This window comes from Chrysemys picta, chromosome 12 (genome assembly GCF_011386835.1).
Source record: "Chrysemys picta bellii isolate R12L10 chromosome 12, ASM1138683v2, whole genome shotgun sequence".
Lineage (NCBI taxonomy): Eukaryota > Metazoa > Chordata > Testudines > Emydidae > Chrysemys > Chrysemys picta.
In genome coordinates, this window is record NC_088802.1 from 16,412,635 (window position 1) to 16,436,711 (window position 24,077).

The 24,077-nt window shown below is 54.9% G+C and overlaps 2 protein-coding genes across 4 annotated transcripts in view; both read left to right on the top strand.

Annotated features, from left to right (window-relative positions):
- Positions 1 to 7,496, top strand: part of LOC135975008 (zinc finger protein RFP-like) — a 64,161-nt gene extending 56,665 nt beyond the window's left edge. The window contains exons 2-7 of one of the 3 annotated variants that reach the window (XR_010592079.1): positions 2,436 to 2,720; positions 4,419 to 4,523; positions 5,151 to 5,171; positions 5,369 to 5,388; positions 5,514 to 5,540; positions 6,613 to 6,721. Coding sequence is in view for 1 of the 3 variants with exons in the window: in XM_065565009.1 (XP_065421081.1) it covers positions 6,613 to 7,130 (518 nt within the window). In the remaining 2 variants the exon portion in view is untranslated. Of the gene's footprint in view, positions 1 to 2,350; positions 2,721 to 4,418; positions 4,524 to 5,150; positions 5,172 to 5,368; positions 5,389 to 5,513; positions 5,541 to 6,612 lie in introns of those variants that run through there. The other 2 variants (XR_010592078.1, XM_065565009.1) reach the window with 2 other exon arrangements.
- A 2,066-nt stretch (positions 7,497 to 9,562) lies between these two features.
- Positions 9,563 to 14,599, top strand: LOC135975031 (major histocompatibility complex class I-related gene protein-like). Its single transcript, XM_065565088.1, has 7 exons — positions 9,563 to 9,703; positions 10,320 to 10,589; positions 11,507 to 11,782; positions 11,987 to 12,262; positions 12,373 to 12,489; positions 13,075 to 13,107; positions 13,303 to 14,599. Exons 2-4 carry the CDS (start codon positions 10,472 to 10,474, stop codon positions 12,196 to 12,198), a joined length of 606 nt encoding a protein of 201 aa, XP_065421160.1. The 5' UTR covers positions 9,563 to 9,703; positions 10,320 to 10,471; the 3' UTR covers positions 12,199 to 12,262; positions 12,373 to 12,489; positions 13,075 to 13,107; positions 13,303 to 14,599.
- Positions 14,600 to 24,077: the final 9,478 nt, after the last annotated feature.

Consider the following 24,077-nt stretch of genomic DNA (forward strand, 5'->3'; position numbering starts at 1 on the left):
CATACCTCGCAGTATCATTAGTGCCTGCCTTGGGTAGTAGTCAGAGGGCCATATGGTAAGGTCTTGGAAATGGGCCCCTGGCAGGCACCATACCTCCCGGATGCCATGTCAGGGCGATAGATGGATGCCTTCATCCCCCTCAGAAAAGAGTTACCAACCACCACTACCCTACATTTCCTCCTGTGAGTGGTAGCTGTGATCCTCCCAGCCTTGGGGGTACATGGCTTCCCCTCCTCCACCTGGGTGATTCCTCATTGCTCGTTGCCAGGGCAGCATATCGGTTTTCTATCTCCATGGTGTGTGGGTTGGGAGTAGCGGTGGAGAACTGCCTGCTGCCAGAAGTAACCAGCATCCAGTGTCCTCCCTGTATCAGAGCCATATCCTCCTCCCCCGGTGGTGTGACAGCAGTCCTCTGTAGCTGGATAGCTTCCTCAGCCTTGGGTGTCTCCATATGAATACTCTCGAGGAATTCCTTGTGGGTTCAGATGTTCCTCAGCCTGGTCACCTCCTCCTGTACCTCTCCCACCTGCTTCCTAAGAGATTCCACCAGCAGGCACCTCTCACACTGGATGGTCCCCCCAGCCTGGCTTTCTGTGGCCTTGGCTACACTTGGCCATTTACAGCGCTGCGAGCAAGTGTACAGTGCTGCAGGTGCTGATTACACTGGCGCTTTACAGCGCTGCACTCGGGGGGGGGGGGGGTGTTTTCACACCCCTGAGCGCAGCACGTTGCAGCGCTGTACAGCGCCAGTGTAGCCAAGGCCTGTGAGTGGGAAATGCAGCCCACAGTCTCTGCAAATCCACACAAGGATCTAGGTAGAGGCATCCATGGTTAGGTGTGTGTCTGGATACAGGCGCAGGTGAAGGAGACAGGAGGAGTGTTGGCACTGGCAATGTCGCTCTTCCTAACCATAGCAATTATATTATGTCTCCCTTCCAGAAACTCCCTCTCAAACTCCCCTGTTCACTAGCTCCCCTGGGTCGCTTAGCCTCTGGCTTTTAAAGCCTTCTCTCCTAGGTCAGCCCTACCCCCTCGTTAATCACACAGGGAGAGGGTGATCACAGTGTTGACTGAGGCTGATCAAAGATGATCAAGGATGATCCAGGGAACAAAGGCTCAAACAATCCCCAGACACACAATCCTAACTGACCCAGTAACCTGTGAGAAAGAAAAACTCAAACAGCCAAACAAACTTACTCACCCCAAAGTTAGTATTCACACCTTGTTCGTTTAGCAGGGGGATCTCCTTCTCCCCCTCTCAAAATTCCCTGGCTTTTAAGGCGATTAATGTCTCCCATGCAGGCACCCATGAGGCTCCCTCACCCCACTGTGGTTATGACACATGACAACTTTAACCAGCTCATCAAAAGATTTGGCACTGGGCTTTTCCAGGGCCACCAAACTATAGGTTTTTGCTCTACAAATGCTCAATAAAATGGCGTGTTTCTTTTTATCATCCTCTATATCATTTGTGATGAAGTACTAAGAGAGTCTGTCTCTGAGTACTGAATCCAGTCCTCCTGCTATACGTTATACTCCTTCATTTTTTCCATATGCAACCATTTTTTCTTTACAATAAAAAAAAAAAGGTTTTCACTTACTCATGCAGTGTGTAGAACTTGCTGCCTGTTGTTTTCATTTTATCTTCATCACCTATGTAGGATTCAGAATCATAGAAAAGTAGAGCTGGAAGAGGTCTCAAGAAGTCATCAAGTCCAGCCCCCTTATGCTGACACAGGACCAAGTAAATCTAGACTGTCCCTGACGGGTTCGTCCAGCCTGGTCTTAAAAAACCCTCCACTGACAGAGATTCCACAATCTCCCTTGGAAGCCTGTTCCAGAGTTTAACTATCCTTACAGTTAGAAAGCATTTCCTAATATCAAACCTCAATCACCCTTGCTGCAGATTACACCCATTACTCCTTGTCCTGCCTTCAGTGGACATGGAGACCCAAAAGAGATTAGAACTGGAAAAGGGGATCTTTTATTCTGGTACACGTTCACAGTGACAACTAACCTAGCCTCCATCTTGAGAAACTTCTTCACATGCCCCACAACTCCCTGGAGCGCCCTTAAGGCGTCTCACAGTAAATAGCTACCTCACATTGGCCACCCGGAGGTAATAAGCATAACAAATATGCCTCCAACATTATAAAATCAGAAATCAAGGGGAAAATCTCTTGCATTCCTTGCCCCCTTCACATCACCTACAGCACAGCTGATAACGTGCTCCAACGTTCTGTAAGGCTTCCACTTCTATCGCTGAGGCCCCAGTGCTGCAGCACAGTTAAACAAAGGTTTAACAAGTGCTGAAGTCCCGTTGAAGACACGTTTCCATCAGCCATAAAGAAAGTGTATTCAATCGTTTTATTGAAAATGTAAACTTTTATATGCTGGGCTGTATATTTATCTCATTTAACACGGATTCATTTTAGCTTCAGGCTCTGCACCTCACATCTCTGTTGAGGGTCACCAGGATGGAGGGATCCGAGTGGTGTGTCAGTCGGCCGGATGGTACCCGGAGCCCGAGGTGCTGTGGAGAAATCTCAAAGAGCAGCCTTTGTCTTCATCAACTAAAACCAAATCTGAAGAGGAACATGGTCTCTTTGAAATAAAAAATTCTATCATTATAACAGAAAATTCAAACAAGAATTTGTCCTGTGCTATAAGGAACACCCACCTGAACCAAGAAAAAGAATCAATAACATTTTATATATCAGGTCAGTTACCACCCAAACCACACACTGTAATATCCAAAAGGAAGAAATCAGATTGTTAAATAATAACAAAAGTTAAAATATTTCCTCACAAAAAGCTACATTAAGATAAAGTTTAGGTTGAGAGCAAACTTTAGGATAAAATGCATTCCAGGGATATTGTTATTATCTCAGAAACAAGCATTTTAAACCCAGTAGATTCAGGGTTAAGGTTAAATTTAAAAGAAATCCAAACATGTTAATGCATGGAAGTGCCCTGTAGTAACACTATATATGTATATTATTGTGATTCAAACATGATGGTTAGTGTTTGTAGTCCCATATTACATTAAACGAATATTTAAGGTCACATTCAATTTTCATTCTCATACAGTCACCACAGGACAGTGGTAAGGTATATTGGGGGCCCTACTGATTGGTTGGACTTTCTGCCGCCTAGTAGACTGGTGAATCAAGGTCCAGGCTTCTTGCCCCAGTGAATATGCAGAGGGAGATGTGATCTGCTGTGATCTCTTCAACACAGAGGAAATTTGTTGAATCTCTGCTCATGGCAGGTCAGAAGCAAGGCAGGGCCATGAAAATCTGCAGCCCCGGGAACAGTCATTTGAGTGTCACTCACTAAAAGCTCCACGTTTTAATATGAAGTTTGATTTCTCACCCTTTAGCAAACTTCACAGGGAAAGGGGTTGCCATAGCAACAAAACCCTGTGGGCCTGATCCAAAGCCCGTTAAAGACATCAATAGGATTTGGACAAGTTCCTATGCCAGGAATTCCTGTGCTGAAGTGAAGAGTATTTGGATATTTATCTGCTCTCCCTTAATTATTGATTTCCTCTCTTAAAGCCTCAGGTTTTCTTTTACTATGAAATTCCCTGGTGTAACAAAAGTTTAAATTTTACTTATGTGCAAGGTTTCTGTTGGGAAATGTAATGATTAACTATAATTTCTCTTCCTACATGTTTTAACTGTTGTATTAATTTCATAAAAAGAAGGAAGCACTTTTCCCTGAATTGGCTCCTGGGTTGGGTGATGGGGTCAGAAGCCCTGGTTATCCAACAACATTAAGAATGTGTGTAAAGGCAAGCAGAATTAAAATATAAATAAACCCACCACTAATTTTTATTTATATATATATATATATATATATATATATATATATATATATATATATATATATATATTCACACACATAGCCGTGTGTGCACACATATTGATATTTCTTTTTTTAAGTATCAGAACAATGTGTTATTCCCTAACCCCGTTCTCAGAAATCATGGAGCCACTTTGGCTGAAACTTTTCAAAAAAAAATTCAGCCTGAGGCAGACAACAAGCATGGGAATTTTCTCTCCAAATGGTAAAGTTTGGCAAAGTAATGAGCAAATGAAAAGCAGGCCCTATAATGGGAAGTGTCGAACAACTTTAATAACAAGTGATGTAACTAGCTCCACCTAGAGAGAGGGAGGAGGGGATGAGGTGTAGGGTGGTAGTACTTTTGATAGTATTTAATACATCATTTGGTGCTACCAAAAGAGTGTGAGCAGAACCTCTCTTTAAAATTAATTTCTGCCAGTTTTTATATTGCCTGGAGGAAATTTTTCCACACGTATTTCACACAAATCCTGATATGATGCATTTTCCTACAATAAAAGTGTACTGTTTGTTACTACTATTTTCAAACTAATGTGGGCTTTGTGTTTCAGATTCTTTTTTCCCAAGAGTATCTCCCTGGATGGTGGGTTGGAGTGTGACTTTGGTGATTTTGTTGGTGTTCATCGTCCTTACTCTTTTTCTGTTCAAATTAAAAGGTAAATCTCCAAAGGGGAAAATACAGTGTAATCAGAATGAGGTTTTCTCCTTAGAAAAGACAGTTTTAGACTTTTTTACATGAGAAAGTTACACCAGTTTAAGGTGTGAATTTAAATTGATTTTTAAAGCCAGAGCAAGCTCCTATGTGGAAACGTCAGTTTAAGAAGAGCTTACTTCAGTTTAGTTTAAAACTGTTCTTTTCATCTTAATATAAGCCTAAAACTAGGTTTGCACTAGTTTAACTAGATTTTCAGTGGGGCCTGAGGGAGTTAGGGTCTCAACTCCCATTGGAATTCAATATGCTTTGGCTCTTAACTCCCCTAGGCTCCTATGAAAATCCCTGCCTTATGGGGTTTTTGATTGCCTGTGTGCTGTTTGTGACCATCTCTGTTCTAGGACAGGTCTATGTGTGTAAATAATCAAATTACACTTAGAAGGTACCCAGCCTCTGTGTCACGGATTTCTCTTCCACTGGGAACCCAAAGTGCAAGTCCCTGGAGAGCTGCAATGGCTTGGTAGACGGGCAACATTATTATTACTTGAGGACTCATAATGAAAAGATCCTTTTAAATCTGGAGTCACTGAAAAAGGCTCTAAATAATTGTATTTATGTTTTCTTTTTTTAGGGAAACATCTCAACACTATCCGTAAGTTCCATTTTTGCTCCTGGTAGAACCGATGTTATGTTATGAAAGATTTTTGAATGACTATGACCATGTCAACTTGAAAATCATAAGCAATACAACCAATACTAATCGCATAACTTGTTATGTCGGTAATGGGTAGGAAGCCAGTACTGTACACGTATCTTGAGTGAGGCATTTTCTTTCTGTTTATTATTTAGGTAAACTTCAAACAGAGCTGGTAAGGGCGTTTTTTTGTTTTGATTTTTTTCTCACACTGATGCAACCTTTTCTGTGATAATGAATCCTATTGATACTGCATTTGTCTGGCTTAATTCTCATCCCCATCTATGTGTTTGCTTCCAGAGTGGAGGAGATCCCTGGGTGATGCAGGTAATTAAAAATCATATTTAATCAATGGGGGGATCATGTTCCCTTTCGCTGTGCAAATAAACAAGGAGAAAACTATAATATTTCCCAGGTGGAAGAAGGGAGGGTGCTGAGTTTCAAAGGAGGGAGAGGAATGGACCATCCTCGTATGTCGTCCTTACACCTTGCTCCCATAACTCTGGAAACGTCCCTGCTCCGAGTGACTGAGCAGTTATTGTTTCTTAGAATCCCCGCCTAGTGTCAGGTAGAGGAACAAGAGTGCTGACCAGACACACGAGTTCAAACCAAGGAGTCCCTGTGATCAGTGTTCAGCTTGTGCTTCTTTTCTCTTCTCTCCATCCACAGTGATCTCCCCTTTCTGCTCTCTCTGTCAGATCCGAGCTTCCTGCTGTTTTTAACCATCTTATCCACGTTCTCCTCCATGCATTCATTTATATCAAACCCTCTTTCTTCTCTCTCCACCTCTAACTCTCCTCTCTTGTAGAAGCCCCTTGCTCATAAATACAAATCTTTATGTTAGAAATGAAATCTAGAGTGATAATTCTCTTGGTCTGGCCCTGATGACTAGCTACAGAATTTTAATTGGGGAATCTTTGAATCATGTCATTATCGACAGATCTCAGATATGTGGCAGGATGGAGCAGGTGTCAGGGTGGCATCAACAAGAGACATCCAAGCGCCAGGACTTTAAATACAAGAGAGGGAGGGCACATCAGAGAAAAGATAGTTGTGACCATGTGAGTGATGTGAGGGGAAATCAACTAGGGCTTCCCTGATTCCAGGGTCTCTAATCCCCACTCTGGGGATAGATGGGTGCATGAGGGGAAAGATTATGAGTCTCAGAACTGGGTCAGTAAATCTTTATGCTCTGTCACTGACCTGTCTCTGACTGGGGAGTGAAACTCAGGAGTGAATGCTGAGATCTCAGAGCTGCTCCCCATTCAGAGCCAGGTAAATCCTGGAGGAATATTTCCTGGTTCACTCTCCCGCTGGGACAGATTCTGTCACTGGTATAATGAAACACTCCCCCAAGGTGGAGCTGTGCCCCTAACGCTCTGATTCTCTCCCCCCCCAGCGAATGTGACTCTGGATCCAGACACGGCTCATCCAGAACTTGTCCTGTCTGAGGATCGGAAAAGTGTGAGATGGGCAGACACACGGCAGGATCTGCCCGACAACAATCCTGAGAGATTTGACACTGAGCACTGTGTGCTGGGCTGTGAGGGGTTCACCTCAGGGAGACATTACTGGGAGGTGGAGGTGGGAGTTGGGCTACTCTGGGCTGTGGGGGTGGCCAGAGAGTCTGTGAGGAGGAAGGGAGGGATCAGCCTTAGCCCTGAGGAGGGGATCTGGGCTGTGGATCAGAGGCAGGGCCAGTACCAGGCTCTCACCACCCCTGTGACCCCCCTGCTCCTGAGCCGGGCCCCCATCAGGATCCGGGTTTGTCTGGACTGTGAACGGGGGCAGGTGACATTTATCGATGCTGGTGACGAGGCCCCGATCTTCACTTTCCCGCCGGGCTCTGTCCCTGGGGAGAGAATCCGCCCTTGGCTCTGGCTGGGGATGGAAAGCCGGCTCAAACTGTGTCCCTGAGGGACGGGAGGTATAGCCCACTGGGGACCCTGAAATCAGCCTCTCTAGTCTCCCACACCCCAGTCTCTATGATCTTGGCATCATCCAGTCCACCCAGACCTATGGCCTCTTAATTCGATGTCCCCTGGAAACTCCTCCCCCCTCCCTCCCTGCAGCACAGAGATTTATAAAACGTCACTGAAGGTGAGACTGTCACTCATTCATTTCATATGTTACTTCCTTGACTTTGTTGCCATTTCAGTGTCATTAAAAAAAACTGTTCCCAAAACCCGTGGGTCTGTTTTCCATTGGGGTGGGTATTGAAGCTGTTTCTTGGCTCCTTTTCGCTCTGACAGGTGTTCACGGTAAATAAAGCATAAAAGACAATTCTGATTTGTCCCTTTATAGTTTTCCAGCTGCAATTGTTGGGGGGCAGAGTCGTGGGATTTGCTTCCCTACTTGGTTGTGGTGGACAGAACCAATGTTCCCTCTAATTTTTGACAGACCGTGTGCGCAAAAAAATTCTTCTGTGCAAATTGTTTGCTTCTGTGCAAATTTTTGTGCGTGCGGTGTTTCGCCATGTGTGCAGGGTTTAAGATCTGGGCGCAGGGTTTAAGACGCACACAGCTTAGAGGGAACAGCAGACAGAACCCAGAGGAATTGTGATGAATTTCCAGGAGCAACTTTCTTTTCTTTGTACTCTCAACCTCACATGACAACAAAAATATCACCCTTTTGACTGATTTATGGCTGAAAAGAAAAGTTTCCCAATAAAGCTTCACCAAATTTCCTGTTATGTGTCATTAAGTGCCAGTGTCTTTAATACAATTAAGTTAATTTGTGATGATTCAGTAAAGTAGAACCCATCCTATATTTCTTTATCAAACTACACTTGTTGTGTCCTTATAACCAAGAACATGAAGAGCCCAACAGAACATTGCAATCAACAGTGGACACTGACAGTACATTGCCTGCAAATAATATTTCTAAAGAAAATAAAGAAAAATAAACTAAAAAATGGAGATTATAGAAGAGATTTCTATCTATAGGAAGATAGCATTTGAGGTTGGGGACTGTGTTTTGTTAATTGATGTGAGAGAAAGAAAGGAAAGGCTCTCCCCACTGCCAGTTTATCTAGGGCTGTGGTGTATTTACAGACACGTACAGTCTTTAAATTGAGCTTGGACGTCTCTTTAAAAACACGCCCTAGCTCAACCAGCAGATATGGGCTGGATACAGGGCTCCCTGGCTGTGACGCACTGTTACACAGGAGGCCCCTTGAAATGATCTGAGCGCTCCCTTCAGAGACCTCCACAAAAAGTCAAACCACTGGGCCCCTCTAGCCCGGTTTCCCGCATCCCGCTACGGCCATCCTGGAGCAGACCCCGGGTGTTCAACAGACTGTGTGAAGAGTGGGGGTTAAAGTTCCCCTCGTTTCCCCCTAACCCCATCAGCTACGGGCTTGTCCCCTGACATAGCACAGTTCAGACCCCTTATATTCTCCCCTCTGGTATAACAGGATCCTCGCCTTAGCTATATAAATGCCTGGTCTTGCTTTGAATTCTGTGGTGATCTTGGCCTCACTGAGCTCTGGTGGCGGTGAGTCCTACGGGGATCCCACCTCCACACCACCCCAAGAACACCAGACCACCAGGGTTGGGATAAAGCTGTTTTCTGCCTAAAAGGTCCAGCTCTCAGCATGAGGCCGTCTGCTGGCCCTGTTCCTGAACTGTAGATGGTAGAGATAGGTCCCTTTTGCTGGGAGCCTGGATTCCTGGGTTCTATCCCAGCTCTGGGAGGGGAGGGGCCTAGTGGGATAGAGCGGCGGGGGGGCTGGGAGCCAGGACTCCTGGGTTCTCTCCCTGGCTCTGGGAGGGGAGGGGCAGGAGAGTGGGAGGGGCTGGGAGCCAGGATTCCTGGGTTCTATCCGAGCTCTTTACAGACATTGATTCTATCTCCCCTTGTAAGTATGCTCACACTTCTTATCAAACTGTCTGTACTGGGCTATCTTGATTATCACTTCAAAAGTTTTTTTTTTTCCCCTCTTAATTAATTGGCCTCTCAGAGTTGGTAAGACAACTCCCACCTGTTTATGCTCTCTGTATGTGTGTATATATATCCCCTCAATATATGTTCCATTCTATATGCATCCGAAGAAGTGGGCAGTAGCCCACGAAAGCTTATGCTCTAATAAATTTGTTAGTCTCTAAGGTGCCACAAGTACTCCTGTTCTTCTTTATCCGAGCTCTGTCACTTACTCACCGTTATCGCCTCTCCGGTGGGTATTTTCATAGGCTGCCCTTGCTCCGACCGAGCCGTGTTATCACCCCTTGGGATGCTGCTTCACCAGCCCCCGGCGCTGCGCCCCCTCCCTCGCTCTCATTGGCTGGCTGGGCTTCCATGGGCAGCACCCTGTGAAAGCGAAAGGAAAACTAGAAGCCTCGGGGAGGGGCGGGGTACCAGGCTCAGGCTCGCAGGCAGCTTGTCCCTCCTTCCCCAGGGCGGGGGGGAGAGCGGCCGCAGCCCCTTCCCCAGGAGAATGGCCCTGACACTGGGGCTCTGGTTCTGCCTGCTGGGGGCGGCGGGAGCTGCAGGTGAGTGGGGCTGGGACAGGACAGAGGGACGCGGGGGGCGGGGAGGGGGGATCTGTTGTGCTCCCGGCCACACACAGGGGAGTTTGATCAGGGCTCTGCTGGGAGGCTGTCCCGTACTGCGGCTCCAGTACTGCTGAGAGCTGGCGGGTAACGTGCACCCAAACCCGGGAGAGACAAAGCAGGCTGCCCCCTGGGTCAGCGCTCAGCCCACCGTGTTTGGGGCTGCTCTGTCCACACTGACTGCTGCTCCCACACGGCCCCACAGCCCCTCTGGCTCTTACCCTGCAACCCCAACCGCCCTCAACACACCACAGAGCTGGGCTCGGAGCCAGGACTCCTGGGTTCTCCTGGCTCTGGGAGGGGAGTGGGCTCTAGCAGGGGGGTGGGGATGGGGACTGTGAGTCTGGACTTCTGGGTTCTATCCCAGCTCTGGGAGTGGGGTCTGGTGGGTTGGGGGCCTGGTGGGTAGGGGTGGGGAGTTGGGAGCCAGGACTCCTGGATTCTCTTGCTAACTGTGAGGCTCTCCCACATGGGAAGCATCAGGGGTTATGGGTCCTGCTCTCTGGAGCCCAGAGGGTGGGCTGGGGCTCAGACTAACCCACGTCCTCTTGTCCAGGTCCAGTGGCGCAGCACAGCTGAGACATCCTGTTCACGGGGGTGCAGGGGTCCAAGGGGATCCCCAAATTCTTTGTGCTCGGGCAGGTGGATGGTCTGGGGGTGGCCTATTACGACAGCACCACCCTGGAACTGATCCCCACCCGGGACTGGATGCGCCGGGCTGTAGAGCCCGGCTATTTCCGGAGCAAGACGCAGGAGCTGCTGGGGTACAAGGAGGGGTTCCAGCGCATCATGGGCCAGCTGTTGGAGCGCTACAACCAGACGGGCGGTGAGGGACCCCGGTGACTCCTGAGGGGCCCCCAATCCAGCTCGACTGGCCCCTGGGTGGGGGAGGGCTGTCTAGGGGTCTGACCCTCAGCCCGAGGCGGAGGGGGTTCTCGCTCCCCAGATGAGCTGTGGGTACAAAGGGCTTTGCAAGGGGAAGGCGATGGGGAGGGCGGTAACAAAACAACCCCCCTACAGCACGGCCCATGCAGAGCGGGAATGGGAAAGGCCCCACTCCCAGAGAGCTGGTGAGTTACAGTGGGGGGCTAAAGCTCCCTGATGGGGAAAGGCAGGGAGACCGAGCGAGGGGCTGGAGCGACTAGGATCCAAGGCGGGGGGGGGGGTATCGAGGGGGAAGGTGAAGGGGGCGATGCTGAGGAGACCGGAGGGAAGGAAGCAGCAGGCGGGGCAGAGGGGGACCAGGGCAGATGGAGAGGACCACAGCGAGGGCAGGGCATGTGGGTGCCGGGGGCTGCGGGGCGAGTGGGTGAGGGGAAGTGGATCTGAAGGAGGAGAGAGCGGGTGCTGGGAGGGTGAGCCGGGGGAACACAAAGCTGAAGGGTGTGGGGGTTGTGAAAGCAGAGACACAGCTCGGGGGAGAAGGTTACCAAGGGTCTTGGAGCAGGGGCCAGGGGGCAGAGGAGCTTGGACTGGATACAGTGAGGTCCAGGAGACCCAGGGGGACGAGCCATGTTGGGAAGAGGATTTTGGCAGAGGTCTTGGACGTGTGGGGCAGGGAGAGGGCAGAGGGTTTAGCCTGAGGGAGACTATGGGGGGCTAATGGGAGAGGTGGCATAGAGAGGCTGGTGGGGCTGTCAGTGCTGCCCTGGTAATATCCTGTGACAGATAGTTCTGCAGACCCCCGAGCACTTCTTCATCCACAATCACCGTGTGACGCTGCCTCTCTCCCTTCCCCGGCAGGGGTGCACACGCTGCAGCTGCGGGTGGGCTGCTCCCTGCGGGACGACTCCCCCCAAGCCGGGGTGCTGCAATATGCCTACGACAGCCAGGACTTCATTGGCTTTGACGGGCAGCGGGGGCTGTGGGTGGCAGCCGTGCAGCCAGCCGTGCTGTCCAAGCGGCGCTGGGAGGCCGACCGGCCCTGGTGCCAGTTCCTGCAGCACTACCTGCAGCAGGAGTGTGTGAAGACGCTGAGGAGCCTCGTCCGGCACGGCAGGGAGACCCTGGGGCGCCAGCGTGAGTGGGAGCAGCCGGCAGCATTGGGGGTTGGGGGTGGGAGGAGGGGACCGGGGGCCCCCAAACAGCCAGGTCTGTCCCGGGGGGACCCAGCTGGGCAGGGGAACCTGAGCACAGTCAGCTGGCAGGAACATACCTGGCCTCGGAGATGGGATTGGTGCGGAAAAATGCTCCCACACTCACTAACGTCTTCTCTCCGCCCAGTGCCCCCCGAGGTCTCGGTTTCCTGTAGAGATGCCCCCGACGGCTCCGTCACCCTCTCCTGCCACGCCAGGGGCTTTTACCCACGTCCCATCCACGTCTCCTGGGTGCGGGACGAAGAAGACATCCTGGCAGAGACAGACTCCAGCGGGATCCTGCCCAACGCCGACAGCACCTATTACACGCAGGCGTCCCTGGAGATCTCCCTGCAGTAGGACGGGCACCACTACGCCTGCCGGGTGGAGCACACCAGCCTGCCGGAGCCCACACTCATCTGGGGTAAGGGGGGGGGTCTGTCCCCATGCGCCCTCCTAACTACATTTCCACGCGCCAGCCTCCCTCCGTTCCCACCCCCCCTCAGTAACCATCTCCTGTCTCCATCCCCACAGTCCCCAGTAAGAAGGGCCTCCTGCCCCCTGGGGTCCTGGTCCCCCTTGTTCTAGCCATGCTGGCTGGGGCCGGTGCCGCGGTAGCCGGTGTTATCATGTGGAGGAGAACTTGCCCAGGTAAAGGGATGGAGGAAGATCCCTGGGGGCAGGGCTGGGGGGGCAGAGCCCAGGGAGGGGGCAGGGCTGGGGGGCAGAGGGAGGGGGCAGCGAGAGAAGCATGGGGGGGCAGGGTTTTGTCTGAGCAGAGCGCAGTGCGGGCGGGTGGGCGGGGGCTCCTGGGCTCTCTTTGGGGGCACTGAAGGTTGGTCTGGCCTGGAGAGATGGGGCCAGGATCATTGGGGCGGGGGCTGCCTCCATCTGGGTGAGGTCAGGGGTTGGAGTCACTGGGGGTCTCTATCTGGATGAGTTGGGAGTAGGGGGTAACAGGGCGGTTCCCATCTGGGTGAGGCGGGGGGCTGGGGTCACTGGGGGTCTCTATCTAGATGAGTTGGGAGGAGGGGGTTACTGGGAGGTTCCCATCTGGGTATGGGAGGGGGTTGGGGTCATTGGGGGTCTCTATCTGGATGAGTTGGGAGGAAGGGGTCACCAGGGGGTTCCCATCTGGGTGAGGCCCCAGGGCAGCAGGGGGGTCTGATGGGGGGTCGCTCCCAGGTCAAACACCCCCCATTCCCCTGCAATGACTCGCTCCCTCTCTCTGTCCAGGCCCCGTCGGACCCAGATACACCCCAACAGCCTGTGAGTAAATTCCAGGGTAGCGGCCCTGATCCCCTGTGCCATGGAGGGGAGCGGGGATCCCGTGGGGGAGGGGCAGTGGGTGAACATGGCACTGATTCCCCCAAGGAGGGGGGTTCCTGTGGGGGGATCCCAGCCCTGACCCCCCCACCCCATACACTGATGCCACCTCTGGACTGGTCCCTTCTGTCTCCCCAGCAGCGGCTGCAGAGGATGCTGGTCCCAGCGCCACGTCGTGACGGGAGGGGCCCTGTCCCCACGGAGACCCCAGCATGGGACCCCAGTGCTCAGCATAGAACGACCCTGCCCCAACTACGCACCCTGGCAACCCTGAGATCCCGACCCCCCCGCCCCGATCCTCCCGCCCGGGGCGCCGGGCTCTGCGCCCATCGTGCTCGTGTCTGACAGTCACGGAGACTTGGGGGCATTGTGAGCAATTTGTGACGGGGCATTGGGGGCTGTGTTACAGGGATTTGGGGGTGCCAGGGGCTGTGTTACAGGGATTTGGGGGTGCCAGGGGCTGTGTGTGACAGGGATTTGGGGCTGCCAGGGGCTGTGTTACAGGGATTTGGGAGTGTTGGGGGCTATGTGTTACAGGGATTTGGGGGTGTCGGTGGCTGTTACAGAGATTTGGACTCAAACACCCTGAGGTTTCTGTTCCTGAGTCCCCGGCTCTCGCAGGTTTTTGTGTCTCATCTCCCTGCCCAGCCACCGTGGGGCCCTTTCTCAGGCTGATGCCCTGCCTGGGCTTTGCCCCGGTGTCCTGCCCTGAGATCCCAGCTGTGCTTGCCCTGCACCCGCTCACGGAGCTAATTCACTCCCTGACTTCACGGAGCAGTTTTGCACAGATGGTGCTCGGGTTTGTCTTTTACTGTTTAATACACCGGTCCCTAAAGGCCCTGGCGGAGATCATGGGCCCGTTGTGCTGGGCGCTGCCCAGACCCCAACCAAGATCAGGGCCCCGTCATGCCGGGCACTGCCCAGACCTGCAGTGAGAGACAGACCCTGCCCCGAACAGCTCACCAGATAAACAGCGCAGACAGTTTAAGGCCCCGTCCCTCGTGTCCCAGACCCCTGTGCTCTGGTTCAGCATTGCTCTGAGCTGCAGGGCCTGGTTCCCCTCTCACGCAGCCAAGCCTCTCCCGGCCTAGCCCCCCTCTCCCCAGTGCCGTCCCTTCCGATTCACCCTGGGGGCAGCTAGGGGGGAATCAGCCCCCAAACCCTCGTCCCAGTCAGAGGTGGGCTCTGGCTCTGCTCCCTGCTGGCGTCCACCTCCCCTGGATCGCTCCAGCCCCGCTTCGTCAGGGTGGATGCGCACGGCGCGTCCCGCCCCACTGCCTGGTGAACTCAGGGACCAGACACAGCCACTGCTGATAACGGTCACGTGTGGGTGCGGAGCGGCTCTTGCCGCTGGGGAGTGCAGCCAGCTGCAGCGCCCTCTCGCTGGGCCGGTCCCAGAGAGCGCTGGGGTCACATTACTGTAGGACATAACATAAAGAGACGGGGGTTCCCGGCTGTAGCTGGTACCGGTTACTGGTTGCAGTGTAAGATGAACCAAGGCCTCGGCGTGCTCCCAGCGCGGTGAGTCACGTCGATAACCTGCTGTCCCGACAGCAGCTGTAACTGTCGGTCTTTCCCGGTGCGCGTTAACTCCGTGTGCTGAGCAGTCCGTGCCCCGGTCCCTCGCTGTGCTGCTCTGATCATGTCCCCTGACACCGAGCGCTGCCGCCCGCGGGCTCCTCCCTTCCACCAGCCGACGCTGGGCTGGGAAAAGCGCTGACCTCCCCCTGCATGTCCGTCTCCTGTCCTGGGACCAGCCGCAGCAACGGCGCATCGACTGTGGGGAAAACCCTCTTCGCCTTCATAGACCCCCTGAGACGCAGCTGCCCCTTTGCCGCCCCCTGCAGGTGGGGCAGGGCAATGGCTGTGCCAGGTCAGACTCAGGGACCCGTCTACCCCGATGTCCCCCCACCTGCCCTGCTCCCCTGGAACAGACCATGGGCCCATCCAGTCTGATACACCCCCCCACACCTCCACTCCCCAGACATACACTGGACAATGGGTCCGTCTAGTTCAGTATCCCCCTCCCTGCTGCCCCGGGTCAGACCCATGGGCCCATCTACCCTGGTATCCCTCACCCCTGCAGCCCCAATAGCCAGGCCTGTGTAGTTGGATCTCCCCCTCTTTGCTGCCCCACAGCCATCAGCTGAATTTACAGCAGGGATAAATAGGGTGCATAGCTCAGGGAACGGGCCCAGGGGTCCCTGTGAGTGGGTAACACACTAGGGGTAGGCGTGGGTCTATGCCATGGGGCTGAGGGCCTGAGATTGCTGCATGGGCCATGCTGGGCAGTTGGGGAGTGCTCTCTCTCCAGCCCAGCCGCTCCTATAGGCACACCCCACAGTGGGTCATGTGGGCCGTTGGCAGGGAGGGGGCAGGTGACCAGACAGCAAGTGTGAAAATTCAGGCTGGGGGGCAGGGTGATAGGGTCAGACAAAGCCCTGAATTGTGGGCCTGGCCCTATAAACTTGGGCTATTTGGTCCCCCCGGCGGGGGTCATGGGGTCACGCTCCTTCCACCTTCGTGACCGGCTCCAACCGTCCCCCTGCCCAAGGGTGATTTCTCAGAAACCAGCCAAGATCCCGGCGGGGCGGCATGTGCCTGGCAGGGGGCGTCGGAGCCTTATGCAGTGAGCTGCGTCTTGGTGCCAGCTCCAGCCCAGGCAATGAGGGACTTTCCAGTGACTCAGCCCAGCAGCCAGAGAGCAGCTGTGTAACCGGGCACATGGCAGCGCAGCGTGTGCGGGACAAAGGCCTCGCCAAGGATTTGGGCACCGCCCATGGAGCTGGGTAGCTAGAGCCCTCCCAGCCTTCCTCGAGAACCGGGGCCTGGGAGCCAGGACACCTGGGTTCTCTCCCAGCTCTGGGAGGGGAGTGGGGCTGGTGGGTTAGAGCAGGGGGGCGGGGAGCCAGGACTCCTGGGTTCTATCCCAGCTCTTTGCCTCCTTGATCTCCCCTCTGTCCAGGCTGGGAATCCATGTGTGTCCCAGCCCCTGCCCCACTGTTCTCAGCGTTGCCATCAGGTTTTTGTTGTAATGAGGGGCACAGCTGACATGTGGGTTGCCCCACACTCCGTAAGGATGTTCCCTGGTCTGAGCTGAGCCCTGATGCTGGCATGAAATGGGACTTTCCAGCCGACCCCACCCAGCCCCACACACGCCTGGATCTCATTCACACACACACACACCAGGGCACATTCCTGGCTCTCCCCTGTGTATCAGCCAGCGTGGAGCTGAGGTTACCCCACGGCTCACTCAGACCTGCCAACGGCAGCTGCAGCATCTGCCCAGCTCCTTAAACAGCCGGGGGATAGGGACCTCCGAATGCAGGCAAAGCCCCTCACCCACCACCCCCACGGCTGTTCCCAGGGGACAGGCCTCCCTGGTTTGTGCCCCAGTCGAGGGCTGCTGTGCCCACGCCCCACAGGGAGTGGCTGAGCTGCGCTACCATGGGGCACACAGTCCGGGCTGGTGGGTATATGGCTATGGCTCAGGAGAGCTGGGTTTGGTTCCTGCCTGGGCCAATCATTGAATCTGTCTGGCTGAGAGAAACTCAGTGGGAAGGGAGTGCCTAAGCCCCTTGGGCACCTCTGAAAATTCAAGCCTCTGGGCCTCATGTCCCTCTCTGTAAAATGGGATAATAATCCTTCCTTTGTCTGGCTACCCCAGTTACACTCAGGGCAGCTTCCCTCCCCCCCCCCCCCCGCCCAGCATTGGGCTCAGGCTCTCTGCAGACCCAGGCAGCATCACTGCATCACTCACACACAGGGCAGCTTCCCCTTCTCATAGCAATTGGCTCAGGCTCTCTGTACACTCAGGCATCATTGGTCACACTCAGGGCAACTCTTCCCTCTTGGAGCGATGGATTCAGGCTCTCTGCAGACTCAGACAGTGTCACTGAGTCAGTCACACTCAGGACAGCTCCTCCCCGCCCAGCGACAGGGTCAGGTTCTCTGCATATTCAGGCAGTGTCACTGCATCAGTGACGCTCGAGTCATGTTCTCAGTGCGTCTGTACAACCAGCAAGGCTGGACACTGGCGGCTTTACTCACAGCCAGCTCAGAGTGCAGGGCCAGGGCCTGAGGCACAGACCTTCAGCACCAGCACTGGGATCCGGCCCTGTGCGGGGTCACAGCTGGGCTGGAAGGAGGGCCAGGTGCAGAGACAGGAATCTGCTTGTGCCATGATAACACAGGGCAGGGCTAGCGCAGCCAAGGTCCTGGGGACCACGTGATGGCTGGGATGGAGACGCCGACGGGCCTGTTGGTGGGGGGAGAGCTGTTTCCCTGACACTCCCCCACCCCAATGCCATGACACTGACAGCCGAATAATTCACAGCCCAGAGTGGGGATCTCCAGTGAAAATCCCGCAGTGGGAGAAGGGCACAGCCTGAGCAGGCGGATTGTTGTGGCAGGGGAGGCATCGCAAAACCAAGCTGGCTCTGTTCACAGGGGGCTGCTATGGCCTCTGCCCATCTGGCCCCGCCTCCACCCAGAGGTGCTGGGTGCACAGTCAGCACGGGGGGTCCCAGCCTGGGGAGCTTTGTCCCCAGTGCACAGAGGGGAAAGGGAGCTGACTCGATGGTCACACACGGACTCAGCAGCAAACCTGGGGATAGACCCCAGGAGTCTTGGCTCCCAGCCCTCCCACTCTGACCCACTAGACTCCACACTGTACCTGCTGACACAAATCACATGGTCACAAACCTCCCATCCCCCCATGGCCCTGTTCCTGCCTCAGTACCTGCTTTCAGGCCGTGCTGCAGCCTGCCCTGCATCTCCCAGCCGTCCCGCCATTCCCAGTGTCAGGGGTCTCTGTCCGGACCCCCAGGCGAGACAGGGGAACTTAGTGTCTCTGGTCCCCGCCCAGCCATCGCATAGGGCCTGGTTCACGCACCGTTGCCCTGCTGCTGGCCGGGGCAGAGTGGTGGGAAATGCTGTCTGGGGGAGTGCCGATGCCCAGGCTGTAGAGGTACCACTGGCAGTACAAGGTGCCCGGTCGGGGGACCCAGGCCTATGGGGATAGGGAGCCATTGGCCTGGGTCACCCTGGTACCCCTTGCCAGCAGCGCCTGCCCCTGGGTGGGCCAACACGGAAGGAGGGGGGAACTGCCCCAGCAGCATCTCAGTGCGAAGCAGCAACATTCTCCCTTGGATTGTAAGACTCAGCTGCTGGATGGGACCTGCCATCTGGGCTCAGACCCTGAACTCCCCTCAGCCCAGCCCAGCCACACACAGCGCCCTGGAGGCTTTTGGGTCTACAGTGCCTCCTCCGCAAGGCTACAGGAGCCTTTCTGGAAATGTGGCACAGGAACAGGATGGTCTGTGGTTAAGCTACAGGCCTGGGGCTCAGGACTCCTGGGTTCACTGCCTGACTCTGCCACAGACACTGTGTGCAACCTTGGGCAGGTCACTGAACCGCTCAGTGCCTCAGTTTCCCCACCTGTGCCTACAGCACTCGACTCAATGGGGGGTCTGTGCAGTGCCTGGCACGACAGGGCCCTGATCTAGGTCAGGGTCTGAGCAGCGGCCAGTGCGACGGGGCCCTGATCTCAGTCAGGATCTGTGCAGACCTGCCCAGCACTACAGGGCCACAGTCCTGGGTTCCAGGTAACATAAGAACATAACATAATATAAGAGCGGCCATAATGGGTCAGACCAAAGGTCCATCTAGCCCAATATCCTGTCTGCCGACAATGGACAGTGCCAGGTGCCCATTCCCTGGCAAACAGAGGCTAGGGACACCATCTCTGCCCAGCCTGCAGACTCTCAGTGGTAGCTGGCACTGCCCATGCCGGGAGCAGGAGACTAGGGGGCGGCAGTTGCCAGGTTGGGTATTTTCCACACAGCAGCGGGAACAGCCAGGTGCTGTCCATGGCACACGGACACCTCGGCCTAGCCGGGGGAGACGGCTGGGGGCGTAGGGACTCCTGGGAAATAATGGCCTGTCCTGTCAGGAACCAGGTGAATCTGAAACATGGGACAAGTCACGTCAGTCGCCAACCCGCCTGTTGTTATTGCCATAAAGGGGAAAGCTCTGCTCACCCTGGACAGGCGGCGTGTTACTGTTAGCGATGGGGAAGGGATCTGACTCCGGTATCTGAGGGGGCGATTGACGAGTGTGGGGTTTGAACCGCCCCTGAGGTCCCCCCAGCTCAGGCAAAGTCTCGGGGCAACAATTCTCCTTCCAAACCCGGGGAAAGGGGCTGGGGTTAAAAGCTGCGGGGTTGTCTGTCCGTAGCAGTGCATTGGAGGGAAAAGGGCAATACCGGAGGGGATTTTAGCTCAGAGCACGGCCAGCTCCAAATCATTCCCATTAAGGGGAGTCAGGGCCTGGTTTAGCTGTGATGGCTTCTCTAGGGAGAACCAGCCCCACTTAGCCAGCTGTCAGTGATCAAGGCTCAGCTCCAAAAAGGATTTCAATGGAAGTGAGGAGCCTAAATCCCCTTGTGGAGCTGGGCCTGACTCTGGCAGCTAATTAGCTAATGAGCCACTAGCCCTGAGATCAGGCTCCTAAAGGTGAGTAGGAGAGAACAGGCCTAGGAAACAGAGCAGGAGCATTCCAGAGAAAGGAGATGAGGGTATCTCCCATCCTGCCTGGAGCTGTGTGCAGCTGGGAGAGGTGCTGCAGTGGGCTGGTGAGGGCCTGGTTCCAGGGAGGCAATGGAGGGTGTCCATGCCCTGGGGGTGAAGGGCCTGGCCGTGGGGCTAAGACACTCACATGGAGTCTGCTCCATGCCAAGGGGCTGGGGGAAGGGTGGCCTCGGGTCTGTTGCACTTTCCATTAACTATTCAAACCCCGGCAGTGGGGGGGGGACTGTTCAATACATAAAAGCCTCTGTCATTGTACTGCTGACCCAGCTGGGGCAGGGGCCACTTGCAGAGCTGCACCTGGCGGCCAGGGGGGTGTGTAGATGGCAGGTGCCCCTTACACCCTCCAAAAGTCAGAGCATTGGTCAAAAATCATGAGACTTTGAATAACAGAAGTGGGGAGTTTATTTGCCTTCTGGGTTTGGAACCTCTGGCTTAGGGTTACCATTCGTCCGGATTTACCCGGACATGTCCTCCTTTTTGTGCTAAAAATAGGGTTACCATTCGTCCGGATTTACCCGGACATGTCCTCCTTTTTGTGCTAAAAATAGCGTCCGGGGGGAATTTGTAAAGCACTCAAAATGTCCAGGATTTCCCCCCTCCCCCGGCAGAGCAGAGCGAGCAGCTGGGAGGGCTGCAGGAAAGTCCCGGGCTGGACTCTGGCGCAGCTGTAGAGGAGCCGGATCCGCCCTGCATTCTGAGCCAGGGGCAGCTCTCCCCTGCAGCCCGGTCCGGCAGCACTGTGCAGGGCCAGGGACCGGGTTTTGTTGTGCTGGGGAGCGCAGCCACGTGTCCGGCTCGGCTCGCACAGAGCCCAACACCCTGTTCTTAGCAGCAGGGTAAGGGGGCCAGGGGGCAGGAGAAGGGGCAGGGAGGTTCTGGAGGGGGCAGTCAAGAAACGGGGGGGGGCTTTTGGGGGGGAGTGGAGAAAGTTTTGGGCAGTCAGGGTACAGGTAGGGGGTAGGGTCCTGGGGGGCAGTTGGGGGGGTCTTAGGAGGGGGCAGTTAGGTAGGGTTACCATATTTCCACAAACAAAAAAGAGGACACTGGGGGGGGGAAGCCCTGCCCTAGCCCCGCCCCATCCACTCCCTCCCACTTCCCACCCCCTGACTGCTCCCCTCAGAACCCCAACCCCCCCTGCTTCTTGTCCCCTGCTGAGAACCCCCTACCCTAACTGCCCCACCCCAGGACCCTACCTGTCCCCTGACTGCCCTGACCCTTATCCACTCGCATGGGTGGCAGGGTTGTAGAAATTTTGGTGGTGCCCAGAACCCCCCACCCCACCTGCCTAAGGCTCTGGGAGGGGGGTTGGGTGGGGGGAGGAGGTCTGGGGTGCAGGTCCTGGGCTGGGGATTAGGGTGCAGGAGGGGTGCAGGTTCTGGGATAGAGTTTGGGTGCTGGGTGCAGGCTCCGGGCTGGGACAGGGGGTGGGTGTGCAGGAGGGGGTGAGGGGTGCAGGCTCTGGGATGGAGTTTGGGGGTGAGAGGCGGTGCAAAGGGAGGGGGTGCAGGCTTTAGGAGGAAGTTTGAGGGCAGGAGGGGGTGTGTGGGAAGAGGGAGGGGGATTGGGAGGGAGTTTGGGGATAGGAGGGGATGCAGGGGTGAGGGCTGTGGGTCTGGGGATGAGGGGTTCATGATGCAGGAGGGGGCTCAGGGATGGAGCAGAGGATTAGGGTGTGTGGGGATGAAGGCTGGGGGGTTTGGGGTGTTGTAGAGGCTCAGGGCTAGGGTGGAAGGGCAGAGTAAGGGCAGCCTGTCTTCCCATTAGTGGATGGGGGCACTAGGACCCGGGGACAGCAGACAGCAGTTGTCTGCGTGTACTGCCAGAGCCAGCACACACAGACAAGGGAGAGGCAGACAGGGATGGGGGGACCCACCGAGGGGGGGATGCACGGAGGGGGGGTGGCAGGTGGAGGCTGGGGACCCATCCAACACTCCCCCACTCCCTGACTGCCCCCCCCCCCACTCCTCTTACCATTCTGGCTCCACGTGGGTCGGTTTGTGTGTTACACAGGACTACAGAGAGGGAGGGGGGAGCAGGGGAGGGCTCTGGCTGCTGGAGGCCAATGGGAGTGGGTCAATCGGCCTAGCCACCCAATCAGCAGCCACACTCTGCATGGAAGGGAGGGAGGGAGGCGAGGGAGAAAAAAACCCCGGACATTTTAACCTTGTTACCAATTCCTCCCGGACGGCTATTTAGAGACGCAAAAGCCGGACGTGTCCGGGGAAATACGGACAGATGGTAACCCTAAACTATTAGCAAATACCTCAGTGCTTATACACATACAGTCTCACACACACACACACACACACACCAAAATGTTCTGCAGCTGCTGGATAGTTACCGGTCCTGATTGTAGTTTGAGTTCGCAGCGTGGGATCGTAGCTCGTGACAGCTAACTGGCCAGGAAAGCTGAGCACGAGGAGGAGCCGGGTCTCTGTCGGGCGCGCACCGATGCTCCTTGATGTTGATAGCAGAACGTTACCCAAAATCTCTCATCAGGGCCGGCTTTAGCAAGAGCGGGGCCAGCAAGCCCCGCCCCCAGGAATCGAGCCGTGCCGCAGGGGGGACGGGGGGGGGGAGCCGCGCCGCGGGGGGGATGGGGGGAGACCCGGGACGGGACCCGCGCCGCGGAGGGGACGGGGGGGGAGGGACCCGAGCCGCGCCGCGGAGGAGACGGGGGGGAGGGACCCGAGCCGTGCCGTGGAGGGGACGGGGGGCGGAGGGACCCGAGCTGCGCCACGGAGGGGACGGGAGCGGGGGAGGGACCAGGGACGGGACCCGCACCGCGGGGGGGACGGGACGGGGGGACCCGAGCCGCGCCGCGGGGGGGGGAGCCGCGCCGCGGGGGGGGGGGGGAGAGCCGCTCCGCGGGACGGGACGGGGGGAGCCGCGCCGTGGGACGGGACGGGCCAGAGCCGACCCGAGCCGCGGGGACCGGGCTGGGCCAGAGCCGCTGGGGCCTGCGGGAACGGGCCGCGCCTCCCCGGAGCCCTTCTCTTGCCCCAGACCCCACCCCCACCCCCACCCCAGCTTACCTTGTGCTTCCGGCCGCCCCTGCTTCTTTTCAGACTTCCCGCAGGGGAGGGGGCGGGGCGTTCAGGGGAGGGGAGGAGGGGCCGGGGAAGTGAGCTGGGGGCGGGGTTGATAGCTGCAGTGCGGGGCCCTCTTGGCACGGGGCCCAATTCAGCCGAATCGGCTGAATCGGCCTAAAGCTGGCCCTGTCTCTCATCTCACCCTTCCTTTTTTATAGGAGTTTAGTTTGGATTCAAAGTCTCTAGGTCTCGCTGTGTCACACTGTCTCTGGGTTTGGTGCTTGATCACCCATCAATTGCAGGCGTGACTGTCAGCCTGGGACCTGGCTTTGATCTTCCTTCTGTTGTTTCTTTTTAAGGTGGATGCTTCTTGCTTGAGATAGGGCTGTTGTCTAGTTCTTCAGCCGTTGGTATTTGAACTTTATCTCATCAGGACGGGCTGGTGCTGGAGATTGATTCTATCACCCATACATCCCTCATTCACACATCTTAACTAGACTAATAAAATTACAGCAGGGTTTGCAAAAATGAAGGTTGCAGCAAGCCCTTACAAAATGGAGTAAGCGTTTTAAAATGGGGTTTGAATTACAATATGGCACAGAAGTTACAATGTAGGCAAAATGGCAAGTGTAATATAAAGTTACAATGTAGGCAACAGAAGTTACAATGGTACAGTGGATAACTTAAAAACAATTTCATTCACATTGGTTCTACATTGTCCCCCTTTTGACCCTTCAATCCAGGGGTATTGAATGGGTCACTCTTTATGCAATTGTTTTAAGGCTATATATTGGGAAACAATGTGAGCTTGTGGTTTTAGCTTAAAGTACAGCCTTTTCATCCAGCAGCACATACCACACATTATGATTAACATTAAGCTTATTAGAATAAAGAAAACAACAATTGGATGTAACATAATTGTTAAAGTTGAAGACCAGGAGGGGGACCATCCCTTTAAAATATCATACCAATGGTGCGTCATGATTTGCTCCGCTTTTGCAGATACTCTTAATATTTCAGATCCCTGATGTAAAATAGCCAAACTGCGTGTTTGAACCTGGGTCCGTGTGGCTTCAGTCAGTTGGCTAATTTGTCTATTTTCCTGTATTAGTTTGTATAGATTTGACCAATTGACTCCCAAAGTGAAGTTAAAGTTTAGAATATTACTGGTATCCAGCGTGTTAGTTCCTTTATCCTCATGAGTTGGGAAGTAATAGGTTAGGGTGGGAGTTTTTAACATAGTGATATTACACATACACTGTTTTACAGGCGGTTCTGAGATGTATTTGTC